The sequence below is a fragment of the Pelodiscus sinensis genome, chromosome 1 (assembly GCF_049634645.1).
Source record: "Pelodiscus sinensis isolate JC-2024 chromosome 1, ASM4963464v1, whole genome shotgun sequence".
Classification (NCBI taxonomy): Eukaryota; Metazoa; Chordata; order Testudines; family Trionychidae; genus Pelodiscus; species Pelodiscus sinensis.
In genome coordinates, this window is record NC_134711.1 from 235,439,847 (window position 1) to 235,467,252 (window position 27,406).

Consider the following 27,406-nt stretch of genomic DNA (forward strand, 5'->3'; position numbering starts at 1 on the left):
CAGTGAGCCCAGGCTGTAAACCATTTACACATTTATGTTTACGTTTTCCCTAGTGTGTATTCTACAGGAGTACTCCAGAAGAAATCTCATTGTGTTACAGGTTTGGGTAGTCTGGCAGGGGAGGAATGCTTATGTATTTTCTCTGTGAGAAGGGCTGCAGGTAAGGAAGGTATGGGATAAAAATAGTACAGGCAGTCCCCAACTTACACGGATCCGACTTATGTCGGATCCGCACTTACGAACGGGGCTTTTCTCGCCCCGGAGCTCACGGGCGGCGGGTCGCCACCCCTGTCCTCCGGGGCGAGAAAAGCTTCTCCCGGTCTCCCTGGTCTGCTGGGGGGGTCCAGCAAAGCCGCTGGACCCCCCCAGCAGACCAGAGACAGCCGAGCAAAGCCGCCGCCTGGGCGGCTTTGCTCCTGTCCCCCTGGTCTGCTGGGGGAGTCCAGCAAAGCCGCTGGTCGCCCCCAGCAGACCAGGGACATCCGAGCAAAGCCGCCGCCTGGGCGGCTTTGCTCCCGGGCAAACGAGCAAAGCCGCCCAGGTGGCGGCTTTGCTTGGGTGTCCCTGGTCTGCTGGGGGGGGGGGGTCCAGCGGCTTTGCTGGACCCCCCCAGAAGACCAGGGGGACAGGAGCAATTTGCTGGACCCCCCCAGCAGACCAGGGGGACAGGAGCAAAGCCGCGGAGCATGCCCGCAGGGGGACAGCTCAAGCGCGCCCGGGCTGTCCCGCTGCGGGCATGCGTGTCCACGGCTTTGCTCTCCGTCTCCCTGGTCTGCAGGGAAATGGGGAGCAAAGCCTTGGAGCACACCCGCAGCGGGACATCCCGGGCGCGCTTGGGCTGTCCCACTGCGGGCGTGCTCCGCGGCTTTGCTCCCCGTCTCCCTGGTCTGACCAGCAGGTCTGACCAGGGAGATGGGGAGCAAAGCCTCGGAGCACGCCAGCAGTGGGGCAGCCGCGGCGCGCCTGGACTGTCCCGCTGCCCGCGTGCTCTGCGGCTTTGCTCCGCGTCTCCCAGGTCAGCAGACCAGGGAGATGGAGCAAAGCCGTGGAGGACTTGGGCGGTCCCGCCACCCCCGTCTCCCTGGTCTGCTGGAGGGGGGGGGTGCAGTTAGTGCCCCCCCGCCCAGCAGACCAGGCTTTTCTTGCCTACCCCTGGGGTGGAGCAGCTGGGGGCTGCCGGGTTGGTCCCGCAGCGCCGCTCCGGACCAACCCGGCAGCACCGCAGCTGCTCTCCCCCAGGCATCCTGATTCAGCCGCTGCTGGTCAGTTTCGGCAGCGGCTGAATCAGGACGCCTGGGGCAGAGCACCTGGGGTGCTGCTGTGTTGCTCCAGTAGCGCCGAGGAGCCGCACTACTGGAGCAACCCAGCAGCACCCCAGCTGCTCTTCCCCAGGCGTCCCCAAGTCAGCCGCTGCTGAAACTGACCAGCGGCTGACTACAGGAAGCCCGAGGCAGAGTTGCTCTGCCCCAGGCTTCCTGGAATCAGCCGCTGATCAGTTTCAGCAGCAGCTGACTTCGGGACACCTGGGTTTCTTAAGTTGAATCTGTATGTAAGTCAGAACTGGCATCCACATTCAGCCGCGGTTGAAACTGATCAGTTTCAGTAGCGGCTGACGCCAGTTCCGACTTACATACAGATTCAACTTAAGAACAAACCTACAGTCCCTATCTTGTACGTAACCCGGGGACTGCCTGTATTGCTCTCACAGTGTCTAAAGAGCTCCAGTAGCTGGATGTTAAAGGAGAACACTACTACCAATAGGCTACATCTAGACTGGCCCCTAATTCCGGAATAGTCATGCACAGCAGGTAAGTCAGAATAGGGAAATATCCCCGATTTAAATATCCCCCGCGGGATTTAAATAAACATGTCCACCACTTTTTTTCCGGCTTGGGGAAAAGCCGGAAAAAAGCGTCTAGACTGGCGCGATCCTCCGGAATAAAGCCCTTTTCCGGAAGATCTCTTATTCCTACTTGAAAGTCTAGACGCTTTTTTCCGGCTTTTCCCCAAGCCGGAAAAAAAGCAGCGGACATGTTTATTTAAATCCCCTGCAGATTTCCCTATTCTGACTTACCTGCTGTGCATGACTTTTCCGGAATTAGGGGCCAGTCTAGACGTAGCCATAATGTTTTAGGGGAGAGCAAGGGTGAATATAAGTGGCCCTAGTACTGCACTACAGTCTTACTTTCATCCATAGAATAAAAATTAACTACATGCACACCCCACTCCTGGTAAGTGTATAGTATATCTATGACAATCTTGTTATATATGTTTGAGGAGGTGTCAGAGAGAAGCATTTTGTTATTCTTGGCACATAAATGAGAACGGGTCAGTTGGATTGTGTGAAATAGAGTATGTGTTTTGTTTTGAGGGGGTTGATTTGTGGGGAGATCTTTGAGATGGGTAGTGAATATTACCTTGCTATGTATCAATATGTTGCTTTTATAGCTATACCATAAAGCCGCATTTTCCAAACTATGGGCTGCGGCCCGCTACCGGGCCGCAGGAAAACACTACCGGGCCTCAGAGTGGTTGCCGGGGTGTTCTGCGCTCCCAGAGTGCCCATGTGGCGCCGGGTCCCACAAGCCCTCTGCCGGCCTGGGCGAAGTCTGCAGCCGGATGTTCCAGCTCCTGGCAGAGTCCTAGTTAGGAGAGGAAGCGGAGGGGAGAGCCGGCCACCGGAAGCAGCACTGGACGGGAGAATTGGGGAAGGCTGGGGAATTTGGGGGGCCGGTGGAAGCAGGGCTGCTGGGGGACGCAAGGTTGGGAGCAGGGAGCTGGCCGGGGAAGATGGGATGGGGGTGGGGGGAGAGAGAGAAGCGGCCGCCAGAAGGAAGGCTGGACGTGGACAGCGGGGCTGGCCAAGGGAGATTGGGAGGAGAAGCGGGGGAGAACTGGCTGCCTGGGAGGGGGTTGGGGGAAGTGGGGCTGGCCAGAGGCGCAGCGGGGAGAACAGGGGGCGGGGAATGAATCGGCTTGCAGGGAGCAGGACTGACCTGGCCATATGTAGATATCGGGGTGCTTTTGAGCTTACATAGAACTTTTTATCAAGTTTAATTTTTAAGGATTTTTTTAGGACTTAATTAGTTTGAGTAATCTCTGAAACTTTTCAGTTTTTTAAAGTATTATTAAAATAAATATATCTAATATTTTGTATCACTAATTTTAATTCCTTACTTGTCAGAGCTTGGTCTAATGTGTTATGATTCAGGATTTTGTTCTTAGCAATAAGCCTTACAGGGTACATATATATTAAATCATTTTTAACTTGTGCTTTTGAATGGGAAAATGAAATATTTAATATTTGAATTATTTTATAGGTAATTTGGACAGTTCATCAGATAATACAGTTATGCCTTTGTCCATAAATGCTTCACAATCAAAAAGTACCCAGAGTGGAAGTAAGCACTATAGCAAACCTCTTAATGACTTGTTCAGGAGTTTCAAACATTTGGATTGGTAAGAGCTGTGCCCTCCTTCCCTCATCTACCTTTGGACTCCTTTTCCTTCCTCGCATTTCTTCCACAAATTCCAAACAAATAATGAGTTAATCCTTAACACATTATGTAGGATTTTCAAGCCGAGCCAACAGCAGGTTGCCAAGTGCAAGGCATAGCTTTCATAATTTTTTTATATATACATGTTTTCGTGGTCACTAAAGATTAGCTCCTGTCTGACTCACATAATAATGTAAATACTCATTTTGGATAAGGAAGCTCACCCACTTACTTGAGATAACTATATGTGCTTGGCTCAGCTAGTGGGATACAGGGATTGAGCGATATAAGGGAGTAAACAAGTGAGGAGGAAGGAAAATAGCCAGAGTTGACTGGATAGTATTAAATGTATTTAGAATGGGGTGGGCAAAATATGGCCCATAGGCTGGATCCAGCCTGCTGAGATGCTGGATCTGGCCTATGGGCACAGTGGGAGCTTCAACCCGGCTCCTTGCCTGACTCATCTCCATCTTCTGCTCAGAGTAGCTCTCTGAATGTCGTAAACCAGGGTGGGGCTGAGGAGAGAAGTGGAGAGGCTTCACACTCTACCCCACTCCCAGCATAATCTTGCAGCCAGTGGGAGCTTCCTGTTTGCAGAACAGGCAGTGCATGAATAACTCCTACCCCTAGGCACTCAGCCATCAGAGCAGCCTGTTTGGCTGAGGAACCTGCTAGGCAGGGCTGCTGGCTGGGAGCTGCCTAGGTAAGTGCCTCCTGGTCAGGCCCTGCCTCTGGCACCCGAGCCCATCCATCCCCCAACCTTCTGCCCTCAGTCTTGCACCCAACCCCTCTGCATGCTTGCTCTTCCCAGACCCTGCACACACACACACACCCACATACCCCTCCTCCAGGTCACAACCCAAATCCCTGCATCCTCTCCTTCACTCTTGCCCCAGGTCACGATTCCCTCCTACGCCCCTTCTCCAGGTCACAACTTCTCCTTTTACATCCCTCTTCCAGGTCAGAAACCTCTCTTGCACCCATACCCCCTTACAGATTCCACACATACTCCTGCACCACAACCTCTTACCCCAAGCTTCCTTCTGCACCAAACCTCCATCCCAGACCCTGCACTTCCTCCATTAATATCATGGAAGAGTGTAGCCCTTGACCACTACTTAATTCTTGGAGTGGCCCCCCATCAAAAATTATTGCCCCCCCGATTTAGAAAGAGATTGTTTTAGAAGACTACAGAGAGATGTTCTTATTACCCCAGTGCAGCAAGTTGAGAGAGAACGTGTATCACACTTGTTATTTTCTTCTCTAGATATTCTGTTTGTGCTTTGCTCTGTTTCAAAAGTGTTTTAGTTGTTGCATGCAAGTAAGGATTTATGTATGAAATTGTGTATTTGTGCCACGTGTTTTATTAAGTCATCAGTTTCAATGTTCAATTTATTTTATATGTGCTTTTCATTTGTAAAGGAGTTCAAAGTACTTTGCAAATTAGTGTTATCTCTTTTCAGTCAGTCAAATGTACATATGTTAGAGTGAGAAACATTTGTATTTGTGCAAATCTTTATTCTACATGCATAACATTTTAAAATGGCACTGTATAATTTCACATTAGTGTCATCCATCCATTTGTATTTTTTAGCTTTGATGATGAGCTGGATTTGCTTAGTGATTCAAGTCAGCTAGAACTAGAAGAAGAGGTCACAGTGGATGTTTCTGCAACTAATGCAATTCAGAATGCAATCATGTACACATATACAGAAACAGGTAATCAGAAAAATATTATATTCAACCCCAACTTTTCAAAGTTTCAACTGAATCTTATTCATAATCCAATTAATAAAACCTGTAATTGAGCAAACTGTATTTTAGTTTTGAGATGTAATGTTTTAGTAGATCTAGTCTATATATAAATAATACAGTTATGACAAGAAATGTTTTTTCTAAAAGATTGATCTTTTTAAGTCTCTGACAAGCAGTTCTGATTATTGATTATTATAGCTCAATAGAGAAAAACAGAAACCCAGCCATATAAAATAGTACTTCCAAGTGTATAAAATGAAACTTTTTCAATTTTCAGACTAGGTGGTCTGATTAAATAAGCGTTCGCAGGCATTATTTGACTTCATAAAACATCTCTCATAATGTTTCTTCTCATTGCCCCCTTATCACCAATAGAACCAATCAAAACACTGAGAAATAGTTAGCACTTAATAGCTATGTTGTGCATCCAACCTGTGCACAGATCTCCTAGGCTACGTCTATACTTCACTGTAGTTCGAAATAAGCTATGCAAATTATAGCTACACAAATTGCATATCTTATTTTGATATAGCTTATTTTGTAATTTGGCGCTGTCTACACAGCACCAAATAACCCACTATTCTGAAATGTCCCTTACTCCTCGTGGAATACAGTTTACGGGAAAGTTGGAATAGCGAGCCCGAAATAACGGGATACTCCAGTATCCTGAAATAGTGTTGCACTGTAATCGTAGCCCTAATGATATCTGTTGGATTTCTCCATGTAGGCTGAAGGCGTTATTTATAAAACAACATTGCTCAGAAAACTAATAACAATGGGGAAAACAAATAACAGAAAATAGATTGGGGTGTGCAATCATGTTTGCTATGAGGCTGCTCCATGAATTTTGGGAAGTTGTTAAGGGCTGGACCTCAGGTGGAAGGGGCGGAGCAGTGGGGCTAGAGAGAAACTGTGTGTGTATGTGACACAGATTATATGTGTGTGACTGTATGGTACAAAGACTGGAAGAGTGTGTGTACAGTGACTGCATGTGTGTGGCACAGATTCAGGGGAAGTGTGTGCATGTGTGTGGCCCAAAGACTGAAGGGGGGGTTGCTCCCAGAGACAGAGAGAGAGAGCGAGCGAGCGAGCTGCTGGAGAAATCTTAGGAACAATGAACTACCTCTTTGAGAAACACTGCTCTCGGTCACCATTCATACATCCAATTGGAGCAACTTTCCTGTGTGTCCCTCTCTCTTATCCCTGCTCTGCAGAGATGGGGTACATGGGCTGGGGGATACCTTGACATTAGCATACTCATCTCATAGTCCCCATCCCACCCCTCTGCACAGCTCTAGCACGATGGTCCTGGGAGCAGCTCAGCTGCAGGACTGAGCAAGATGAGGGAGGGACAGCTGAACACACCACCACCACACTGGTGCTGTTGTCTGTAAGCATACATGCTCAGCTAATTAGCTGGGCCAGCTGAATCTAGCTCACAGGCCGTATTTTGCACACGCTTGAAATAGATTATAAAGATTTGGAACATATATCCTGAGTGCCTTAGAAGATACTCAGACTAACTGTTCACTTTGGTGCCTAATGCACTGCTATTCAATCGCAAAAGCTTAAAATGTGTTTGTGTTTTGTTTAACAATAAATGGTCATGTAATATATTAGTATAAGCAAAGAATAAAATTTATAAAATGTTTTTTTTTATTTATTAGATGTCACCTTACCATCCAGTTTGGCTGCAAACACAGTAACATGTAGTGATCATGATATCAGTAGTGGTCTGGTTAGGAAGCCTGCAAGCAAGCCTGAAACTGAGGTATTGAGTGGTCAAAGATTAATACCATCTGCCATCAACCAGATATATGATGAACTATATGTCATACATCAAAAACTGCAGGTAGGAATTGGAAATGATTTTAGAATATTATTAGATTATTTTCCTCAGAAACTCACTGAGTATGAGTGCACTTATTGAATATTCAAAAACTTCTAATGTATTAAATCTGTGGCACTCTACTTTCCTTCTTAATGTTCTTCCCTGGACAATTGCATATTGTTAATTTTTTTAAGTTGCTATTCATATCATTCTGCAGCATAATATAAGCCAATGTGTTGCATGAGACTGTAGCAGATTGTCTGAGACAGTGTTGTCTTATAAATTGATAGGGGACTTGAAATCATCAGATAAAAGGCAAAGCATTACAATAACTAGTATTAACCACTGTTAAGTAGCTCCACTCAAGATCAGCTCATCTGAAGAACTGGGTTTTGCCCACAAACGCTCATGATTGTGTGTGTGTCTGTCCGTCTGTCTCTCTGTCTCTCTCTCTCTCTCTCTCTCTCTCTCGCCACAGTACTACTTACTGTTTTTAAAGTTACATATTTACATGGCTAGCCCTCTGAAACTTTTAGTATTAACCAGAAATTTCAGATTTAGGTGCCTAAAATTAAGCTCCTAAATCCTGGGTGCCTAGTAGAAGTGACCTGATTATGCAGAAACCAATCCGTGATGGGAGTCAGTCAGATCACTACGATGAGGTACTGAAAGTAGTTGACTTTCAGCATTGTGTCCCAGTGCATCATTTTATGTATAGCATTTTATGGTTCACTGAGTATGAGTGCATTTGGTTATATACACCTCTGTAAAATTGAAGGTATCCCTAACAAAATGACTGTATTTCAATTAAGTGTATTTTTTATAATTTTTTAAAAATTGTTCATATTTTCTGACAGCAAGAAAATTCAGCACAGCAGGAGTATGCTCTGCAACTTCAGAAACGAGAACATTTTTTAGCTGAAAGAGAAGCATTGCTTTTCAGACATGAAGCTGCTTTGACTAAGATAAGAGGTGTTGAAGAAGAAGTTCATGCAAAATTTCAAATTATAAAGGAGGTACAGTAATTTATTTTAGAGTGATTTCTGGGGCAAGACAATTAACTTATTTCTTCAGCCCCTCAATTTCATCCTCTATATTCACTTTTGTAAGGAGATTTGAGATCTTTAGAATGAAAGGTTGATATAGCTATAAAGGATAAAGTATTATTGTGTGTATTTTGGTCAATTTCTCAGAAAAATGAGTTTAATAGTTTGGTTTAGGGGTTGCTTTTTGCTGCTATAATTTGGAGAACAATGTTATCCATTTCTAAAAGAATATTTAAATGTAACTGTGTGTGTCTTTGTTCTGCATATCTAAAAGAAGGGTTGGAGATAACTCATCTAAAACTTTGTGATCGGTTAGATATTTCTTGTAATCTAAATCCTATAATTCTGTTTTGCTGTTGTACTGAAAACGAGCTGGATTGTTTCAAACTGCAAATTCTACAGTTAGATGTTTATAACAATATTTATTTGCATGAGGTTTTCTAAGCCTTGTAAAATCTACAACTTTTAAGGAAAGAAAAGGCCACTGTAAGATTAGTGAAATCATATATTTTTCCAAAGCAGGGGTGAGCAAAAGAGCCTCGGTGGGCCGAATCCGACCTGCCAAGCGGGTTGATCCAGCCAGCGGAGGCCTTACCGCTCCCCGCCCCTAGGCCCGTTAGGGGTGAGGAACACACGAAGCTTCCACCCTGTGAGGGGGATGTGGCACTTCAAAGTGATACGTGCTCCTTGCAGGACTGGAGGAGCCATCACACGCTCCCCCGCCTCTTGGGCCCTGATTGACCTGGGAGTGGGAGGAGCGCACAAAGTTTCCTCTGCCTTACTCCCGCCCCACAAGGAGCATGCGGCACTTCAAATTGCTGCGTGCTCCTCACAGGGCGGGGTTAGGGTACGAGGAGGCTTTGTGTGCTAATCTACATGGCTCTGGCAACAGAGCCATGCAGTCTAGACAAACCCAGAGTTACATTTTTTTGCAATGTGCAACTTTCCTATTGACTGAATTTGCTCCCCTTAACACGAAGTGGTTTTTAGTCTAGTTTTTACATTTTGTTTCTTCAGAAAGTATCCATTGGAATTTTGAAATGATTCAGCATTGCACATATGAAGATGTGCAGTATTGAGTGCTTATGCCATGAGATTGTGCATTGAATGGTGTGTTAATATGTGTCTTAATTGTACTGTTGAGCAAAATTTCACCTTAACTTAGAAATCTGCTTATCCAGTTCACAGCCTGCTGTATAAAGAGTCTCTGTAGTGCTTTTACTTTATTTTATACTATTAGCTCTTCTGTACAGCTAGTGGAAATGAGGAATAGGGTTCATGATTGGGAAACATAGTGGGAAAGTGAAAATCACAGAGTGAGTGGTGGATAAAAAACAGTAAGTGTGAAATGAATGAGCGTGAATGAGGAGGTGGTGTGGAGTGAAAGGAAGAAAAGGTAAAAGTTGATCAAAACATTTTCAACTGAATGAAATGTCATTGATATCTTGTTTCATTGAAGCCAAAATATTTGTGAAGACATAGGCTACGTCTACACTGGCACCCTTTTCCGGAAATGCTTAAAACGGAACAGTTTTCCATTATAAGTATTTCCGGAAAAAGCGCGTCTACATTGGCACAGACGCTTTTCCGGAAAAAGTGCTTTTCTGGAAAAACGTCTGTGCCAATGTAGACGCCCTTTTCCGCAAAAAAGCCCCGATGGTCATTTTCACGATCGGGGCTTTTTTGCAGAAAACACTACTGTGCTGTCTACACTGGCCCTTTTCCGGAACAGTTTTCCGGAAAAGGACTTTTGCCCGAACGGGAGCAGCATAGTTTTTCTGGAAAAATACTGACAATTTTACATTAGATCATCACTGGCCCCTTGAATTTCTGGAAAAGCACTGTTAGACAGCTGGCAAGTTATTCCGGAAAAGCGGCTGATTTTCCGGAATAAGTGGCCAGTGTAGACACAGCCATATTGTTTTTTGACTAAAACTTTGTCAGAGGGTTGGGGGTCTGGAGTGAGGAGAGAAAGAAAGATGCAAATGCTCTCTGCCCTGGGTTAAGTTCACGTTCCTGCTCTGTCTGATTCAGATAGATCTGGGATGAAAAGCTGCTGTGAAATTTTAAAACCCTTGAAAGTTGCTGCAAAAGAGAATTGCCCCTGAACAGCTGTAATAATAAAGTAATGAAGAAAAAGACTGTCACATCCAAAGCCCAGTGAAGTCCATTAGACTATTTCCAATTACTTCAATGAGCTTTGGATTAGGCCTTGTAATAAGGTATAGGGTAGGTTAAGAACAGAATGAAGTTAGGAAAATCTGCTCTTGTAAAGTTTAAACTTAACATGGGGTAGTAATTTGTTCTGAATTTAAGAAAAAGAAACAAGAATACCATGAGATGAAAAACTGTGGATAGTAATGTAATATTTTCAGTAGGGATGTTAGATGTCATTTAGTTTAATAATCATGTAACCAAACCGAAACTTGTCAGTTACACAATTATTTGATGGTTCCTGGGGCAAGGCCGGCAGCAGATCCAGAGGCAGCAGTGCAGGCAGGTAGCAGCCTATGTCCGCTGGGGGCCCAGGCCCTCCCATGGAGCAGCCCTTGTCCACCGGGGGCTTGAGCTCCCTGTGGACAGAGGTTGCACCGGAATCCCATCTGTCCCTTTCTCCTCTTCCAGCTTCTGCACTGCTGCCTCTGAAACAGTGGCAGCAGCACAGGGAAAGGGAGGCAGCTCCCACCTGCCCCCTTACCTTCTGCACTACTGCCTCTCTGCCAGAGGCAGCAGCACAAGGTTGGGGGAAGCAGGCAGATCTTCAGGATCCGGAGCCCATGAGGAGCCAGCTTAAAAGCTGGCTCTTCACAGGCACCGGCTCCCACCTCCCCCGCACCTCCTTGCTCCCTCAGATACAGAGGCAGCAAGAGGGGGGAGTGTGCATAATCGTTTGGATTAACTGATAAGATTAGGCTTATCAGTTAAACGACTATACACTAACATCCTCAATCTTGAGACACGTATTATTTGAGATATGTATTAATGAACCACAAAACAACAATCTGGGTGGTTTTAATGTTATTTTTTAATATGACATTTACATTTCATTTCCTGCAGTGATTTTAGAATGACTTTTTTCATTATATGCAATATATCTTTTAACGATAAAAATACTTTAGCAGTGTAAGGATGAAAGAAAGTAGATTATTTTTCCTTACTATTTTGTTTAAACTAATTTTTAAATTACTTTTTCCTATGTTTCCTGGACTCAAACTTTTTCCTGTTCCACAAGAACCCATATTTTCTTTCAGCAGCAATTTAATAAGCTCTTGATCATCTCTTTTGAAATAAATTTATTTAAAAAAATCAACAAAACCTTAACATGTAGTATCTTCACAGCATTTTTTACTGCCTCTGTGCTATAGATCCAAGGAGGGGGATATATTTTTAAGGATGTAGCATTTCCCTTTTAAAGTCTGATTCCCTGGGAAGTTCTGGTAGGCATGTTGCAAAACTATCAAAGCTCCTAATAAATTTTCTTAGTGTAAGTTATATGGTCCAGCAACCTGTAAAACACAGTAGGATGGAGACGCTTTTTTTTCAGTCCTATGGTGGTTCTGCTGATTTCCCCCCCCCCCCCCAGTCCTGTAGTCTGTAGTCATTCTGCAGTTTTTCAGTCCTCAGTCCTAGGGTTCCCTACCAATATAGCTACTAGGGGTACGTCTAGACTACATGCCTCTGTCATCAGAGGCATGTGGATTAGGCTACCAGATATAGTAAAATGAAGCGGCGATTTAAATAATCGCCGCTTCATTTAAATTTACATGGCTGCTGCGCTGAGCCGACAAACAGCTGATCAGCTGTTTGTCGGCTCAGCGCAATAGTCTGGATGCGCGGGTGTCGACATCAAAGGTATTTGTCGACCACCCAGGTATGCCTCCTGGGATGATTTTACTATGTCTGGTAGCCTAATCTACATGCCTCTGGAGACAGAGGCATGTAGTCTAGACGTACCCTAAGTGTCTTTCAGGAAACTGGGTTCTTTTTCAGTTAAGTGAGTTATATTTTTTGAGTCTAGCTCTTTGTTGTTAAGATAAGTTAGAATTATTTTATTTTTATACTGTTTTAAGGACTGAACTTTTAGGTGTAAGTTCCAGAACATCCAATTAAAGACTTTGGTGCTGATGTTTGTTCTTGCTCCCCACAAGTCACACTAGAACATTTACCCAGTGTTGCTCAGTTCCTTAACTCAGTTAAGTTTGTGCACTTTCACATCACCCTGATAGTGATGAAGGGGAAAAGTCAACAACATCCCCATACAAAACTGGGAGGGGAGGTTTTCAGCAACCCCATGTCCCATAGAGCTCCTGAGAGGTGGAAGGCTCAGGGCTGGGGCCATCCTGGCCCGGGGAGGCACACTTCCAGCTAGCCGCTTTCACCTGCTTGATGATTCTGTCTCTTTTCTGTTTGGTTTTATGAGAAGCAATCCTGTTCCAGTAACATCCCATTTTCCTGGCATAACCAAACCCTTACCTTGCTTTAAGTTATGGTAAGAGGAAGCTGTATACAGAATTTGGTGGTCCTAGCTCTGACCATTTAGGTTAGGAGGAGTTCTCAAACAGTCAGACAAACTCTCTCAAATACATAATAGATTCCAATATTTCAACCTTTAAGATATTGTATAAGACAAGTTTTTCAGCTTAGCTTTATAGGAGCCTGAAGGCAGGGCTTGAAAAATTTAACAGACACTTATTGAAATGTTAACACTTCATTTATTACTATATACAAATACGAGAAGTATGGGTATTAAGCAGAAAGAACTGGAAGTGCTAATAAAAAAGTACAATTATGACATTGTTGGCATCACAGAAACTTGACGGGATAATACACATGGTTGGAATGTTTGTATGGAAAGGTACAGCTTGCTCAGGAAGGCTAGACAGGGAAAAAAGGGAGGAGGTGTTGCCTTATATATTAAAAATGAACACACTTGGAGTGAGGTGGAGATAGACATAGGAGACAGAAGTGTTGAGAGTCTCTGGGTTAGGCTAAAAGGGGTTAAAAACAAGGGTGATATCTAGGAGTCTGCTACAGGCCACCTACCCAGGTGGAAGAAGTGGATGAGGCTTTTTTAAAAACAACTAACAATATCATCCAAAGCCCAAGATTTGGTGGTGATGGGGGACTTTTAACTATCCAGATATATGCTGGGAAAATAACACAGTGGGGCACAGACTATCCAATAAGTTCTTGGGCTGCTTTGGAGACAACTTTTTATTTCAGAAGATTGAAAAAGCTACCGGGGGGAAACTGTTCTAGATTTGATCCTAATAAATAGGGAGGAACTGTTTGAGAATTTGAAAGTGGAAGGCAGGTTGGAGGAAAGTGATCATGAAATCACAGAGTTCACAATTCTAAGAAAGGGTAGAAAGGAGAACAGCAAAATAGAGACAGTGGATTTCAGGAAGGCAGATTTTGGTAAACTCAGAGAGCTGATAGGTAAGGGCGGGGAACTGAGGAGAGTTGGCAGTTTTTCAAAGGGGCATTGTTAAGGGCCCAAAAGCAAGCTATTCCGCTGCCTCGGAAAGATAGAAAATATGGCAAAAGGCTGCCTTGGCTTAACCATGAGATCTTGCATGATCTAAAAATAAAAAAGGAGTCATATTAAAAAATGGAAAGTAGGACAAATTACAAAGGATGAATATAGGCAAACAACACAGGAATGCAGGAGCAAGATTAGAAAGGCAAAGGCACAAAATGAGCTCAAACTAGCTACGGGAATAAAGGGAAACAAGAAGACTTTTTATAAATACATTAGAAGCAAGGGGAAGACCAAGGACAGAGTAGGCCCACTGGTCAGTGAGGAGGGAGAAACAGTCACAGGAAACTTGGAAATGGCAGAGATGCTCAATGACTTCTTTGTTTTGGTCTTCACCGAGAAGTCTGAAGGAATGCCTAACATAGTGAATGCTAGTGGGAAGGGAGATAAAATAAAAAAAGAACAAGTTAAAAATCACCTAGAAAAGTTAGATGCCTGCAAGTCACCAGGGCCTGATGAAATGCATCCTAGAATACTTAAGGAGCTGATAGAGGAGGTATCTGAGCCTCTAGCTATCATCTTTGGAAAATCATGGGAGACAGGAGAGATTCTAGAAGACTGGAAAAGGGCAAATATAGTGCCCATTTATAAAAAGGGAAATAAGAACAACCCAGGAAACTACAGACCAATTAATTTAACTTCTGTGCCAGGGAAGATAAGGGAGCAAGTAATTAAGGAAATCATCTGTAAACACTTGGAAGGTGACAAGGTGATAGGGAACAGCCAGCATGGATTTGTAAAGAACAAATCATGTCAAACCAATCTGATAGCTTTCTTTGATAGGATAACGAGTCTTGTGGATAAGGGAGAAGCGGTGGATGAGGTATACTTAGACTTTAATAAGGCATTTGATACGGTCTCGCATGATATTCTTATCAATAAACTAGGCAAATACAACTTAGATGGGGCTACTATAAGGTGGGTGCATAACTAGCTGGATAACTGTACTCAGAGAGTAGTTATTAATGGTTCACAATCCTGCTTGAAAGGTATAACAAGTGGGGTAACGCAGGGGTCTGTTTTGGGATTGGCTCTGTTCAATATCTTCATCAACAATTTAGATATTGGCATAGAAAGTACGCTTATTAAGTTTGCAGATGATACCAAGCTGGGAGGGGTTGCGACTGCTCTGGAAGATAGGGTCATATTTCAAAATGATCTGGACAAATTGGAGAAATGGTCTGATGAAGTTTAATAAAGACAAATGCAAAGTGCTCCACTTAGGAAGGAACAATCAGTTTCACACATACAGAATGGGAAGCGACTGTCTAGGAAGAAGTATGGCAGAAGGGGATCTAGGGGTTATAGTGGACCACAAGCTGAATATGAGTCAGCAGTTTGATGCTGTTGCTAAAAAAGCAAACATGATTCTGGGATGCATTAACAGGTGTTTTGTGAGCAAGACATGAGAAGTCATTCTTCTGCTCTACTCTGTGCTGGTTAGGCCTCAGTTGAAATTGTGTCTAGTTCTGGGCACCGCATTTCAAGAAAGATGTGGAGAAATTGGAGAGGGTCCAGAGAAGAGCAACAAGAATGATTAAAGGTCTAGAGAACATGACCTATGAAGGAAGGCTGAAAGAATTAGGTTTGTTTAGTTTAGAAAAGAGAAGATTGGGGCGGGGGGGACATGAGAGCTGTTTTCAGGTATCTAAAATGGTGCCATAAGGAGGGAGAAAACTTGTTCATCTTGGCCTCTGAGGATAGAACAAGAAGCAATGGGCTTAAACTGCAGCAAGGGAGGTTTAGGTTGGACATTAGGAAGAAGTTCCTAACTGTCAGGGTAGTCAAACACTGGACTAAATTGCCCAGGGAGGTTGTGGAATCCCCATCTCTGGAGATATTTAAGAGTAGGTTAGATAAATGTCTATCAGGGATGGTCTAGACGGTATTGGGTCCTGCCATGAGGGCAGGGGACTGGATTCGATGACCTCTCAAGGTCCCTTCCAGTCCTAGTATTCTATGATTGCTGACTGAAAACTAGTACAAAAGACCATAATTCTCAGATTAAGGCAAACTCTCCTTTCTCTCACTACCCATTTTTGTCACAGCTGGTGGGAAAGAAAAAACTTGTAACATTTTCACCAACATGTTGTCTCTTGTCTACTTTAGCATGTCATTTTAAATATCAAACTTGGCTAGTAGGCGTCTAAGTAAATTTGAAACCTTCCACGGTCCTTTAGAAGATTGGAAAAAAGGAGCATCCTCTCTGTGCTTCACTTTCAGACTCCATAGCCCCCTTGTCTCTGCTACTCTGTCGTTCTTCAGTCTCCATTTTTGAGTGCCCTGCTTCAATGCATGTCTTTGCTGCTGTTAATCTGTAGTATAGGAAAAATTACATGATCTCCCAGTTTCACTGTTACCTGTTTCTCTAATTATTTCAACATACAGGCAGTCCCCGGGTTACGTACAAGATAGGGACTGTAGGTTTGTTCTTAAGTTGAATCTGTATGTAAGTCGGAACTGGCGTCCAGATTCAGCCGCTGCTGAAACTGACCAGCAGCGGCTGAATCAGGACGCCTGGGGCAGAGCAGCTGGGGTGCTGCCGGGTTGGTCCAGTAGCGCCCAGAGCGGCGCTGCGGGACCAACCGGCAGCGCCCCAGCTGCTCTGCCACAGGCGTCTGGAGAAAAGCCTATTCTGCTGGGGGGGGGGGGGTACTAGCTGGGCCCCCCCCACCACAGCAGACCAGGAAGACCCAGGCGGCGGACCGAGACGCACCGCGGTCCCACCGCCTGGGTCCTCCGCGGCTTTGCTCCCCGTCTCCCTGGTCTGCTGGAGACCAGCAGACCAGGGAGACGGGGAGCAAAGCCTCTGAGGACGCCAGCAGTGGGACAGCCGCGGGGCGTCTGGGCTGTCCCGCTGCTGGCTTCCCCCGAGGCTTTGCAAAGCCGCGGGGGGGGGGGGGGGGCTCGGGCAGCGAGGCAGCCCAGGCGCGCCTGGGCTGCTCCGCTGCCGGCTTCCCCGAGCCCCTCCGCAGCTTTGCTCCGCGTCTTCCTGGTCTGCAGACCAGGGAGACGCGGAGAAAGCCCCGGAGTACACGGGCGGCAGGACCGCGAGGTCCCGCAGTCCGTGTCCTCCGGGGCGAGCCCCGTTCGTAACTGCGGATCCGACGTAAGTCGGATCCGCGTAAGTCGGGGACTGCCTGTATTAAAATAACTCCTGCATAAATTCTCTGAAATTCCAATTCAGCTTCCAAAGTACAAGTAAAACTTTATTGCAGGCTGCTGGGACACTTTATGCCATTAGGAATATTTGCTGATCTGCAGAGGAGGATTTGGGTATCGTTGTGGCTAAGGTTCATTGCATTTCCTTACAAACAATCAGTTTAAAAATTAGTTTTTCCTTTTTTCCTTCACTTTTAACTTGTTTTTCCACTTCTTTTATTTATGGAATTGATTCTTTGGACACACACATAAGTGAGATGATTTGATTATATGGTACCTACTAGGGAGGTTAAAAATTGTGAGGTAACTGTATAACCGTGGAAAATCTCAGCAGTTACACGGTTAGCTACATTGCAGACTCTGCAGTATAAAGCTTAGCTGAGAGCCACAGTATAAAGTTTAGTGTCAATGAAGCCTCCTCCCCAGGTGCAGATTAGGCAACCCTTGCCCACCTGGCTCCAGGGGAAGAGGTTTCACTGAGTGTAACCAACATCATTAATCAATAAGCGTCCACTTTTAAACTTAATGGATGTTTGAGTGTAAACACCCTTGGTGGATTTCAAAAGGGGTATGACTTCACCAGAAAGGCCAGGTATTGCTTGCATCCATGTTGTAATGATTATTCTTTTTGAAAATCAGGAATGTCCTGTATATCAACAGATTATGGGCGCAAAGTGCAAGGATATCTGGGCATGCAAAATTGCACACCTGATCCTTTGAAAATTAGGCACTGTATTTTAACATACTAGTCACAAATTGTTTCTAGTTGGTATATCATGAATCCTATTTTTTTCTATAGCAACATGAGGCAGAAGTTCAACAGCTGTCAGAATCCTTGAAAGAAAGGACGAAAGAAAACAAGAGACTCAGATCATCATTTGATGCCTTGAAGGAAATGAATGACTCTTTAAAAAAACAGGCAAGAGCTGTTTTCATATTTGTTCATTAAAAAAATTAAATATTAGGATCAATTTAAATCATTTTGGGAAAGTTGACTGATTGTATTTGCAGTCTTATTAAACAAGATTCATATAATTGAGCAGAAATGATTCTTGTTCCCTTTCTACAACTTTCCTACAACTTGAATCATATTTTTTTCTTTTAACTGGTTGGTGCTTTTGTTATAATTTCAAATATTGGTGAAGTTTGAATTACTCTTCTAAATAGCCAGCAACAAGTTATCCATAAAAAAAAATCCACAAGAAAAACATATTCAATAGTCTGACAAAGAAATTGAGACCCTTAGGCCTAGGTCAGGGCTGCATTCTGATTATTAGAAGGTCTATAGCCTACTAATAATCAGAATACAGCTCTGATCTCGATAATAGCGCATATATACCTTCATGTATTCCATAATGTTGTGGAATCTATCCTTTGCTGTTGAATTACGCTACTGAATTCAAGCTTTTAAATATAATATGTAATTCTAGCATTTGTAGTTGTAAATATAACCTTGACAATATAGCCTAAGTGTAAACTGATAACAGTATTGTCTTTAGACTCAAACAACAGGAAACAACATTTCATAGTGATGTCAAATGTCCTATTAATCTCACTGAATTGTTAACTTTCAAGTCTAAAATATTGATATTGTAATTGTCCTCTCCAATCTATATTTCATTGCAGATCTTCCCCTACTAGGTTTACCCCATAATCTGAAATTACTTCTCATGCTCACCAGGAAATAAAAATCTGTTTTCTATCCAACTACCAAATCCTTTGGTTTGTGTATGCTTGCAGTATGAAAATCTGTTCCAAATTCAAAATATGGGGACAGACTAAAATAAATAACCCAGGGAAGTGTAAGTGGAAATGAAGCATAATTTTTTGTTTGTACCAGTGTGCTGAAGAAATTTGCTGCAGAATTTAGTTCCATTTTAACTTAAATATAAAGAGGCAATGATAGTTTCCAACTAGTAGACTCAGTTTGTTACTTCAGGCTGGGTTTGCTGCAAATGATTTACAGTGAGTTATTTCATATTCTGGAGACGGGAGAGTATACATGTTACTTTACTTTTTCCCCTTTTTGATTATTGATTGGGGATTTTTTGTGTGTGATGTCATCCTATTTCATGTTACGGCAGTAAGAAAAAGTCAGCTGTACTCTTAAAATGTAAGGCTGGAAAGGGACCATCAAATCATCTAGTCTTATCTCCTGTATATCACAGGCCACTAAACCCCCATAGCTACTGCTAGCTAAACGTAACAACCAGAATTAACAAAAGTATTATAGCCATGTGATGAGGTGGACAAAGCCTGACCTCCCTGCTGGAGGCCTTTCAGCACCCTGGCCAGCCACAGGAGTAGTGGAGAGGTCCTCTGAGCAGGGTAAAAGGGGCAGCCAATCAGGATGCGGCAGGCTGCTATATAAGGAGCTGTAAGCTAAGGCCTATCAGTTTCTTCCTGGAGCTCAACCTAGGCAGACTTCTGGGCTGACTGGGGAACACCCAGAACCTTGGACAGCTCAGAGTGGGAGCTGGACCCCCTTAACTGAGTGGAGCTAGATCCTGCGACGAAAAGGCTGGTCAGCGACAACTCTGTGGAATCCCAGACAAGGGGAATTCAGCAACAAAGCCTGAGAGAAGGGCTGGATGAAACGATGTATAGGGTCCCTGGGCCGGGACCCAGAGGAGTGGGCGGGCCTGGATCGTCTCTCCCCCCCCACACACACCCCTGCAAACCACACCCGAGCAAGGAAGGGTAAAAGAAGAGGCCTGAACCTCGGCCATGGACTGGACATTGATTCATCCGCAGACAGGCAAGTTAAATATTGCGAGACCTTCACCCCCTCAGTCACCAACAGGCACTCGCACACAGGACCGAACCTGTTACAAGCCATTATAGGATAAGCTGTTGTATACCTGTGACATACAACAGGAGAGACTTCTGTGCAAAAATGCCTGCACCCCTGGCAGTGGCAGGGGATTGATTTAAATGAGAGACCATGAAGATTCTAGCAAGTGACTTGTGCCCCATACTGCAGAGGAAGGCAATCCCAATCCTCCCCTCCCTCAAGCTCCCTACAAGTCTGACACAAGGGGCACGGCAAATGCTTGCCAGCCTTCGCTTATGGTGATTTGTTTGAGCCTGAGCAAGAATCAACCAATGAAGAACCCGAGAGAGAATTTTCAGTTTTATTCAGCGCACCAATGTAAATTGGTGTGTGGTGTATGGTTCTGTGGTTCTATGTAATCATTGTTGTTTGACATTATTCTACCATGTAGATGCTTATCCAGAGTGACTGTGCACTGGAGAAATTAGAAACGTGGATGAGGCTTTGAAAATGTACCTATAACTATCACTGTACCCTCATTAATATAATGTATAGAGCAGGGCTACTCAACATGCGGCCTGTGGCCCCTTTGCATGCAGTCCACGGTGCCTTGACCCACTTCCTGAGCTGCCTGCCTGCCTCATTGCTGGGGCTCCAGCTGCAGCGTCGGACCGTGTGGCTTTGAGCCAGGTCACGTGCACAGCAGCTGCCAGGCGGCAGAGCACGCCTGCCGTTTCTACCACAGTGGCAGTGCCTCCCCACAAGCAGAGCCGCGTCTGCATGTGTGTGGGAGCTGCCTGCCGGCCTGGGGCTAGGGGGAAAAAGGGGTGGCAAAAACAGCGGCAAAGCACACCTGCTGCATCTGCCACAGTGGTAGTGCCTCACTGAGCTACGTTACATCAGCAATGGCAGAGCTGGGAAGCGAGGCGGCAGCAAGGCCAGGGTGAGAGAGGTCTGGGCTGGTACTTGGGTAATAATCAATATAATGGTCTTCTGTTGATATGCATTTTAGTTGTTAAATTGCTGCACTGTCATTGCTCATTAAAAGGGCTGTCATATGGGTAGAAATCAGGTAAATATTGCATTTTATTAATATCAGCAGATCTGACTTAAATGGGGCCTGTGTGTTGTGTAGTCTTGCCTTAATCTTTGTATTAATGCCCGTCAGTGTGAATGAAGCTATTTGCATATATTTGCAACCATGCTTAAGTTGTGGCCCTCAGCATGTGCTGTGGGTATCATTGTGGTCCCCGGGGCTTCCAAAGTTGAGTAGCCCTGGTATAGATCTATGCACACAGGTAATTTCAAAGTAATTGTATATGTCCTTTTAGGAAGAGTGAGATTCTCTGAAAGTATGGTTTTTGTATTTGGGTGTCTGTAGACAGTTAGCCCAGTGCTTGGCTTGTAAGTTGAATTCTCAATTCACAGAACATAGCTTATACCAGTGGTCCCCAACCTTTCAAAGTTGTCGGGCGCCAGGGGGCGTGGCCGTTTGCCCGCCGGGCGCCAGGGGGCGGGGACACTTGCGCCCCGGGGGCGGCCCCCCCCCCCCCCACAGGCGCATGCCCGGGGGCGGCCCCCCCCCATAGCTGCATGCCCGGGGCCGGCGCTCCCCCCGCCATGCGCCGCGCGCCCGGGGCCGGCGCTCCCCCCGCCATGCGCCCGGTGCCAGGCCAGCCCCGAGCACCTGGCGGGCGCATGGAAATGGCCCCGCGGGCACTGTGTTGGGGACCACGGGCTTATACATAACATGACATTACAGCTTTTCTAGCAGGCACATTTTAGAAAAAGGAGAATACTCTTAACTCTTGCTTTGTTCACACTGAGAGCAGATAAACTTGTGCTTTAATAGATCTGGCTGTCTATAACTAAGGGCTTGTCTTTTCTGCTGCAGAGATCAGTGCTACAGAGTTCAGTCTTCCTGCATTCGATTTAATGAGTCTAGCAAAGACCCGCTAAATAGAACGTTGACGACATCCCTGTCAACTATGGTACTCCTTGCAAAGAGTAAGGGAAGTCAACAGGAATGTTTCTCCTGTTGACCTTCCACTGTGGGACTGCCCCATAAATCGATGTATGCTATGTCGACTGCAGCTACGCAGTTGTCATAGCTGGAATTGCATATCTTACATCAATTTTCTCCACCATTGTAGACCTGGTCTTAGTTTAGTGATTTTTAAACAACCTTTATATGCAGTAAAGAATGAATTTAAACTTAAGTTTTGAATGCAGAGGTATTTTTAACGTATTTTCTAATTCTTTCAGTTAAGTGATGTGACTGAGCAGAACAAGAAATTGGAATTTCAAGCAAAAAAAGTACAAGCTCGTTTAGATAATTTACAAGTAAGACTTACAGTTTTTTCTCAGTGCATCTTCCCTTGTAAGAAACAAGTCAAATGTAATTCATTAATGTATCCTGTTGCAGAGGAAGCATGAATTTTTAACAATACAGAAATCTAAAGATGTTTCTCAAGCAATGCAAGAAATTAAATCTGTGAAGCAGGAAAAAATGACAGCAACATCAAAAATTTGTAAGGTAAGACATAAGCAAGGAGGAAAGAAAATGTCTGTTTTAATTAGTGGATATTACAAGTTTGAATATCTTTCTAGAAGGCCCACTTGCTATGTCTTCACGAAAGTAATGAAGTTATTTACTTATGTTATGAGGGCATTTCTACACATCAGGGCTAAAGCCAAAATGAGCTATGCAACTTGAGCTATGTCAATTGCATAGTTTAAGTCAAAATGGTTTATTTCAGTTTTTGGCACTGCCTGCACAGCAGGAAGTCCAAATTATAGCATTCTTCTTCCAACTTCCCTGTCTCCTTATAAAATAAGGTTTACAGGAGTCAGAGTAGAAGTCCTCCAGCTTGACATTATTTCAACAATATGTCAAAATAACTGCTTGCTTGCTTGCTGTGTAGGCACAGACTTTGTTGTTTCAGAAAATTCATTATTTCAGTTATTCCGAAATAATGCTGCTGTGTAGACATAGCCTGAGTGAACTCATTTACATTGAAGAAAAGGTTGAAATGTTCGGGGCATAAGAACAGTAAAATTGAAAACAATGAGATTGCATTGGGGTAAATTTAGTATGTTTAACTGGAAAAAGAATTACATTTAAATTTGCCACTAAAAAGAAGTTCATTTATTCAAATTCTTATCACTTTGATTTTATGTTGCATCTCATTCTCCATCTTTTAATCTGTCTATCTTTTAAAATTGTATGCCTGTTTCTTCTACTATGTTTGGAAAGTTCTTAGCACATTTTGATTACTACCATAATGTAAGTAAAATCTCTATGTGCAGCTCTCTACAGCTAACTGAAACGAAAAACTGGTAAGTGATGTCAGATATGGGATGATTTAAACCAGAGATAATTATGCTCTTAATGCTTGTAATGTAAAAGGCCTCAAGTGAGGGGGGAACTTTATTAAATATTGTCATGTTTTATGTATGATTGCAATATAGTCACCTTCCTTCCTTTTCATCTTGAAACATTCCCTTTTGCTTTTGTGAAATAATATTTCTTATCTCAGTGTAGTCCTATTCAATAATGTTCCTTCTGTCAGTATTCTATCATTTTATCCCTTCTTATAAATATGAAGTCTAGCAATACAATTCTTTTGAATACAGCGTGAAATATTATATGCAACTTTATCTTTGCTTTAAAGGTTTTCCCCTCTGAGGGGCTACCCCAAGAAACTTTTTTGAATACACTTTTTTTTTTCTTTTCCTGACAAGCCTAATATATTTTGATGCACATTGGGATTCTGAGTTAATGTATTTTAATGTAATGTTAATTGTGGGGGAGAGGGTCAGTCCATTCTTCTGAAGTCGTCATCGTCTTTTCTCTGAACTTATTCATTATTGGAATTAATATTATTCAGTTATAGTTAATGAGATACATTTTAATAGCAGTGTGTTACATACAGGATGGTTACATGTTTTGTTCGATGTATCTAATGTTTCCCAAATAAAAATTACTACATGTGGACAAAACCTGTGAATTATGCAGTTGTATGTCACAATTCATCTCAGATTCTTATGGCCAGCATAGTAAAATGGTCCTGTTTTGTGCGTAAAGATGTTTTCCTAGGATGACCTGCAAATTGTACGTGTGTATTTTCTGCCAACCAATAATTACTACAAATAAAGGCCTAAACTAATTTTTCTCGGGCATGGCACCATCCTACCCCAAATACATATAATAGACTACGAAAGCAGTTTTCACATTTTGACATGTCAGTCTGTTCCCTTTGAGAGGATCTAATAATATGCCATATGTTTTGGAAAAGCTATATAACCTTAATTAATATTATGATTGTTACAGGCACCACTTAATTCACATGTTTATGAGCTTTTAACTGTTCTTATGGACTGGATCTCAGATCAATTCCTCAAAGTGAAAAAAGAGGAAGAAAGAGGAGAGAATCACAAACTAACATACACACACAAAAATGATACACAAGAAAAGTGTGCAAAGGTAAAGAGGTTTTGATTTTTTTTTTAAAAAAAAAAAACCTTGATAACGGTATGGCCAACTTGAGTTGGTTTTATTTTTTATGTAGTTTACAGTCCTAAAAACAAAGATAATTGTTTATGGGTAACAGTTCTGGATTCATTCAGACAGTAGTATTTAATGTGTGTTTTGACACTTTTAGTACCACAAATACAGGCAATTTAAAGAAAATTACAGGGTCAAAGTGTTTGGTCAAAGTCAACAAGGACTCTCTGGACATGCTGATTTATATTCTGTATGAATGCTCTTGAGCTGAGGTTCAGGGCCCCAAAACAACCAGAATTTTCTGTTGAGTTCATCTGCCCATCCTTTCTGTTGTTCATTTTCATGTTAAAGACTCATCAGTTTTCTCATATCTGATGTTAGTGAGGTTTCTTAAAGGACTTAGTTGTGTACACTGTCCTATCAGTCACACCTAATGAGATCTTCCTTTGTGCCCAGGGCATCTTGCTCATTATTCCACTTTTTTATGAAAACTGCATTTGTGATAGTGATTACATCTGCCAGGTGAGATTCTTGGTTAATAGGTGTTATTGATGTATCCATTAAATCTTTTTCAAAGGATGATAATGCTTTAAGATCACATCCAAGTTTCACCTGAATGTGATTATAGGCACTCATCTGAGTTTAATTGTTTATTTACTAGTATTTTTTCCAAAGCCCAAGCTGACAGAGGGCAAAGACTGCACTCCCTAGGTGTGTACAGAATCATATGTAACTACATCCATAGAACCAAGTAATTTAGAATTCTATCTAGACTCTTTGTGCCGTATGCAAAAAGAGTGAAAGGTTAAGCAGTCTTGGCTCATTGTGTGTCATATTGTATATCTTCATGCATAAAATCCTGTTATGAATTGGCAAATGTAACTACCAGGTCTACAAGTGACCTCCACAGCCTTTCTAACTAACATACTGACTGTGGACATCTATAAGGTGACTACATCTGTAGGTGCCTTCATCAGATGCTATGTCTTCACTTCTCCAAACACTATGCCATCACTCATGGCCAATTTGGACTTTGACAAATCTATACTTCATTCCCTGTCCACATAGGTCTAAAGTCTCACTACACTGAGGGAAATTGCTTGTAAATCACCTACAGTGGAATGTATATGTGAACAATCACTTGAAAGAGAAACAATGATTACTTTGTCTACTGTAACTGTTGTTCTTTAGATGTGTTTGTCCTCCTTTCCCTGTAATTTGGAAGTGTCATTTTTCTGCTGGAAAACGACCTGAGGGGGAATCAGGCTGGCTTTGCCTTTTATGCACTCAGCTACATACACAAAGATGTCCAAGTACAGCTAGCAAAAATCTTTGATTCAGATGCATTAGACATACACACACACACCTGTTGTTCAATGTATATATATGCACAACACACCCTGAAGTATGTTTACCATAGAGATCAGTAACCAGTTTTTCCTTGAGGGCAGAGTTAAGGTATCAGTACATTTTACAAAGAGGAAACCAAAAAGTTCATAGGGCATAAAACCTAATCCTCTGTGCAATTTCACATGGTTGGGCACATGCCTTTAGAGAAAATTTCATTTATTTTAAAAATCAGTCCTTAGAGTCTCATGACCAAACACCTCCATAACATGTGTTGTGATATAATGCTACTACAATGTCTACTTGTAGAATTTTTAAAAATAATAATAATCTGAGCTATGTTGTTGTTAATCTAGAATAACATTTGAATACATTTACCACATAGAGTAAGTATACAGTGCATTGGATCTGCCAGATAAATATTTGCATGTGCAATCCATTATCATCCAGGGATTTAAGTTGTTTACTTAGTGGCAGATGCTGTATAAAACTATATTATTATATGTTTTTCCAGCTTTTACCGATCATTGCAGAACAACTCCAGTGGATGCCATTTGTGAACCCTAAACTACATATTCCTGTAATTAAGTTTATTTACTGGGCTATAAGACAGCTAGACTATGCGACACAGGTAAAATATGGATTCTACTTAGAGAATAATTCTTTAATATTTCATTTTCAGAATGATAATTCTTAGAAAATGCTTAGATACTGACACACAAATCCATATAGTGAATATAGTTTTAAAAACCCAGTAGCCTTCACAACATTCAAATGCAAATAATTTGCTGCAGATATGAGGCAAAGGGGAAAAAAAAGATAGTCATTTAAAAGTATTTTGTTAGGTCATAATTGTTTTTATCAACTCTGTATTTAGTATTATATTATAGAACCTTGTTTTATCTGTCTAGGGACTTACGTGGCTCCCTTGAATTTATTGTTGGTTGTTAGAGAAGGATTTTCTTACATTTTCTTACAGAACCATATCTGTAGTAGCATAAATGGAGTCCTATTTAGGGTTCAGTCTTGCAAAAATTTATGTCCTTGCCCAGTTTTGTGTACTCTGAGTATTCTCTTTGATAGGCATGTGTCTAATTTTTTGCAAGACCAGCACCTCAGATTCTAATAAATGTTGCGGAAGTTATAAAGCAGATTGTTTTACATGAGAATCTGTACTTTATTTATTTGGATCATTCTAAAGATGCATTACGTTTACAATATGAGAAATATATTCTGTCCCCTGATTTGTCTTTTCAGTTCAGTGACCTGAACACCAATGATAAATATTTTCTTTTATTGGTGAACAAATATGTCAATTTATTATGCATAAATTCTCCTAATTTAATTGCATACAATTGTGATTACTTAATTTATATTTTTATACTAAAGAAAATAAACTTAGTGGATCAGACTTAGAAAAAAATATGAATATGAACGACTATAAAGGCTACTTGGGTTTTAAGAGTATACCCCAGCAAAAGGATAACCAAGCATATATACTTGAGTGATAATTTCCTTTAAAGTTTGAAGGCATTTTATTGCCGCACTGTTTCATAACTAGGTTCAGTGTTTCCAAAATCCATTCTGCTTTTGGTTGGGATTTTCAAAGGCTCTTAAAAGAATTAGGTATCCTGCTGCTATTGAGTCTCAATGGAACTTGAGCATCTAATAGCCTTAGGCAACTTTGAAGATTCCCTTCTTTAAGCTTAGCTGTAATTTTGAATATTTTCCATAGGGGAATATATTTGATAGCAGTGGTTGAAAAGAGAACTAGCTTGTCTCTTTTAAATGTCATTGTGCTGAAACTTTGGGTATAGAATGTCATCCCACAGCCACTATTTTCTTAATCTTTGTTTTCATTTATAACATTTCTTTTCACCAATACTAAACTACATCACTTCTTTTACATTCATTACCCATTTATTTCAGTCTCACGTGGACTGGATCAT

General features: G+C 42.6%; 1 protein-coding gene across 9 annotated transcripts in view; it reads left to right on the plus strand.

The window, feature by feature from the left end:
* Positions 1–27,406, plus strand: part of CCDC138 (coiled-coil domain containing 138) — a 52,215-nt gene that overhangs the window by 8,569 nt on the left and 16,240 nt on the right. For 6 of the 9 annotated variants that reach the window (XM_075918009.1, XM_075918000.1, XM_075918014.1 and 3 more), the window contains 9 exons: positions 3,321–3,459; positions 5,092–5,216; positions 6,920–7,104; positions 7,941–8,099; positions 17,630–17,749; positions 21,869–21,946; positions 22,029–22,139; positions 23,937–24,089; positions 25,972–26,088. In XM_075918009.1, coding sequence (XP_075774124.1) covers positions 3,321–3,459; positions 5,092–5,216; positions 6,920–7,104; positions 7,941–8,099; positions 17,630–17,749; positions 21,869–21,946; positions 22,029–22,139; positions 23,937–24,089; positions 25,972–26,088 — 1,187 coding nt within the window. The remainder of the gene's footprint in view (positions 1–3,320; positions 3,460–5,091; positions 5,217–6,919; positions 7,105–7,940; positions 8,100–17,629; positions 17,750–21,868; positions 21,947–22,028; positions 22,140–23,936; positions 24,090–25,971; positions 26,089–27,406) is intronic. The other 3 variants (XM_075918050.1, XM_075918056.1, XM_075918040.1) reach the window with 2 other exon arrangements.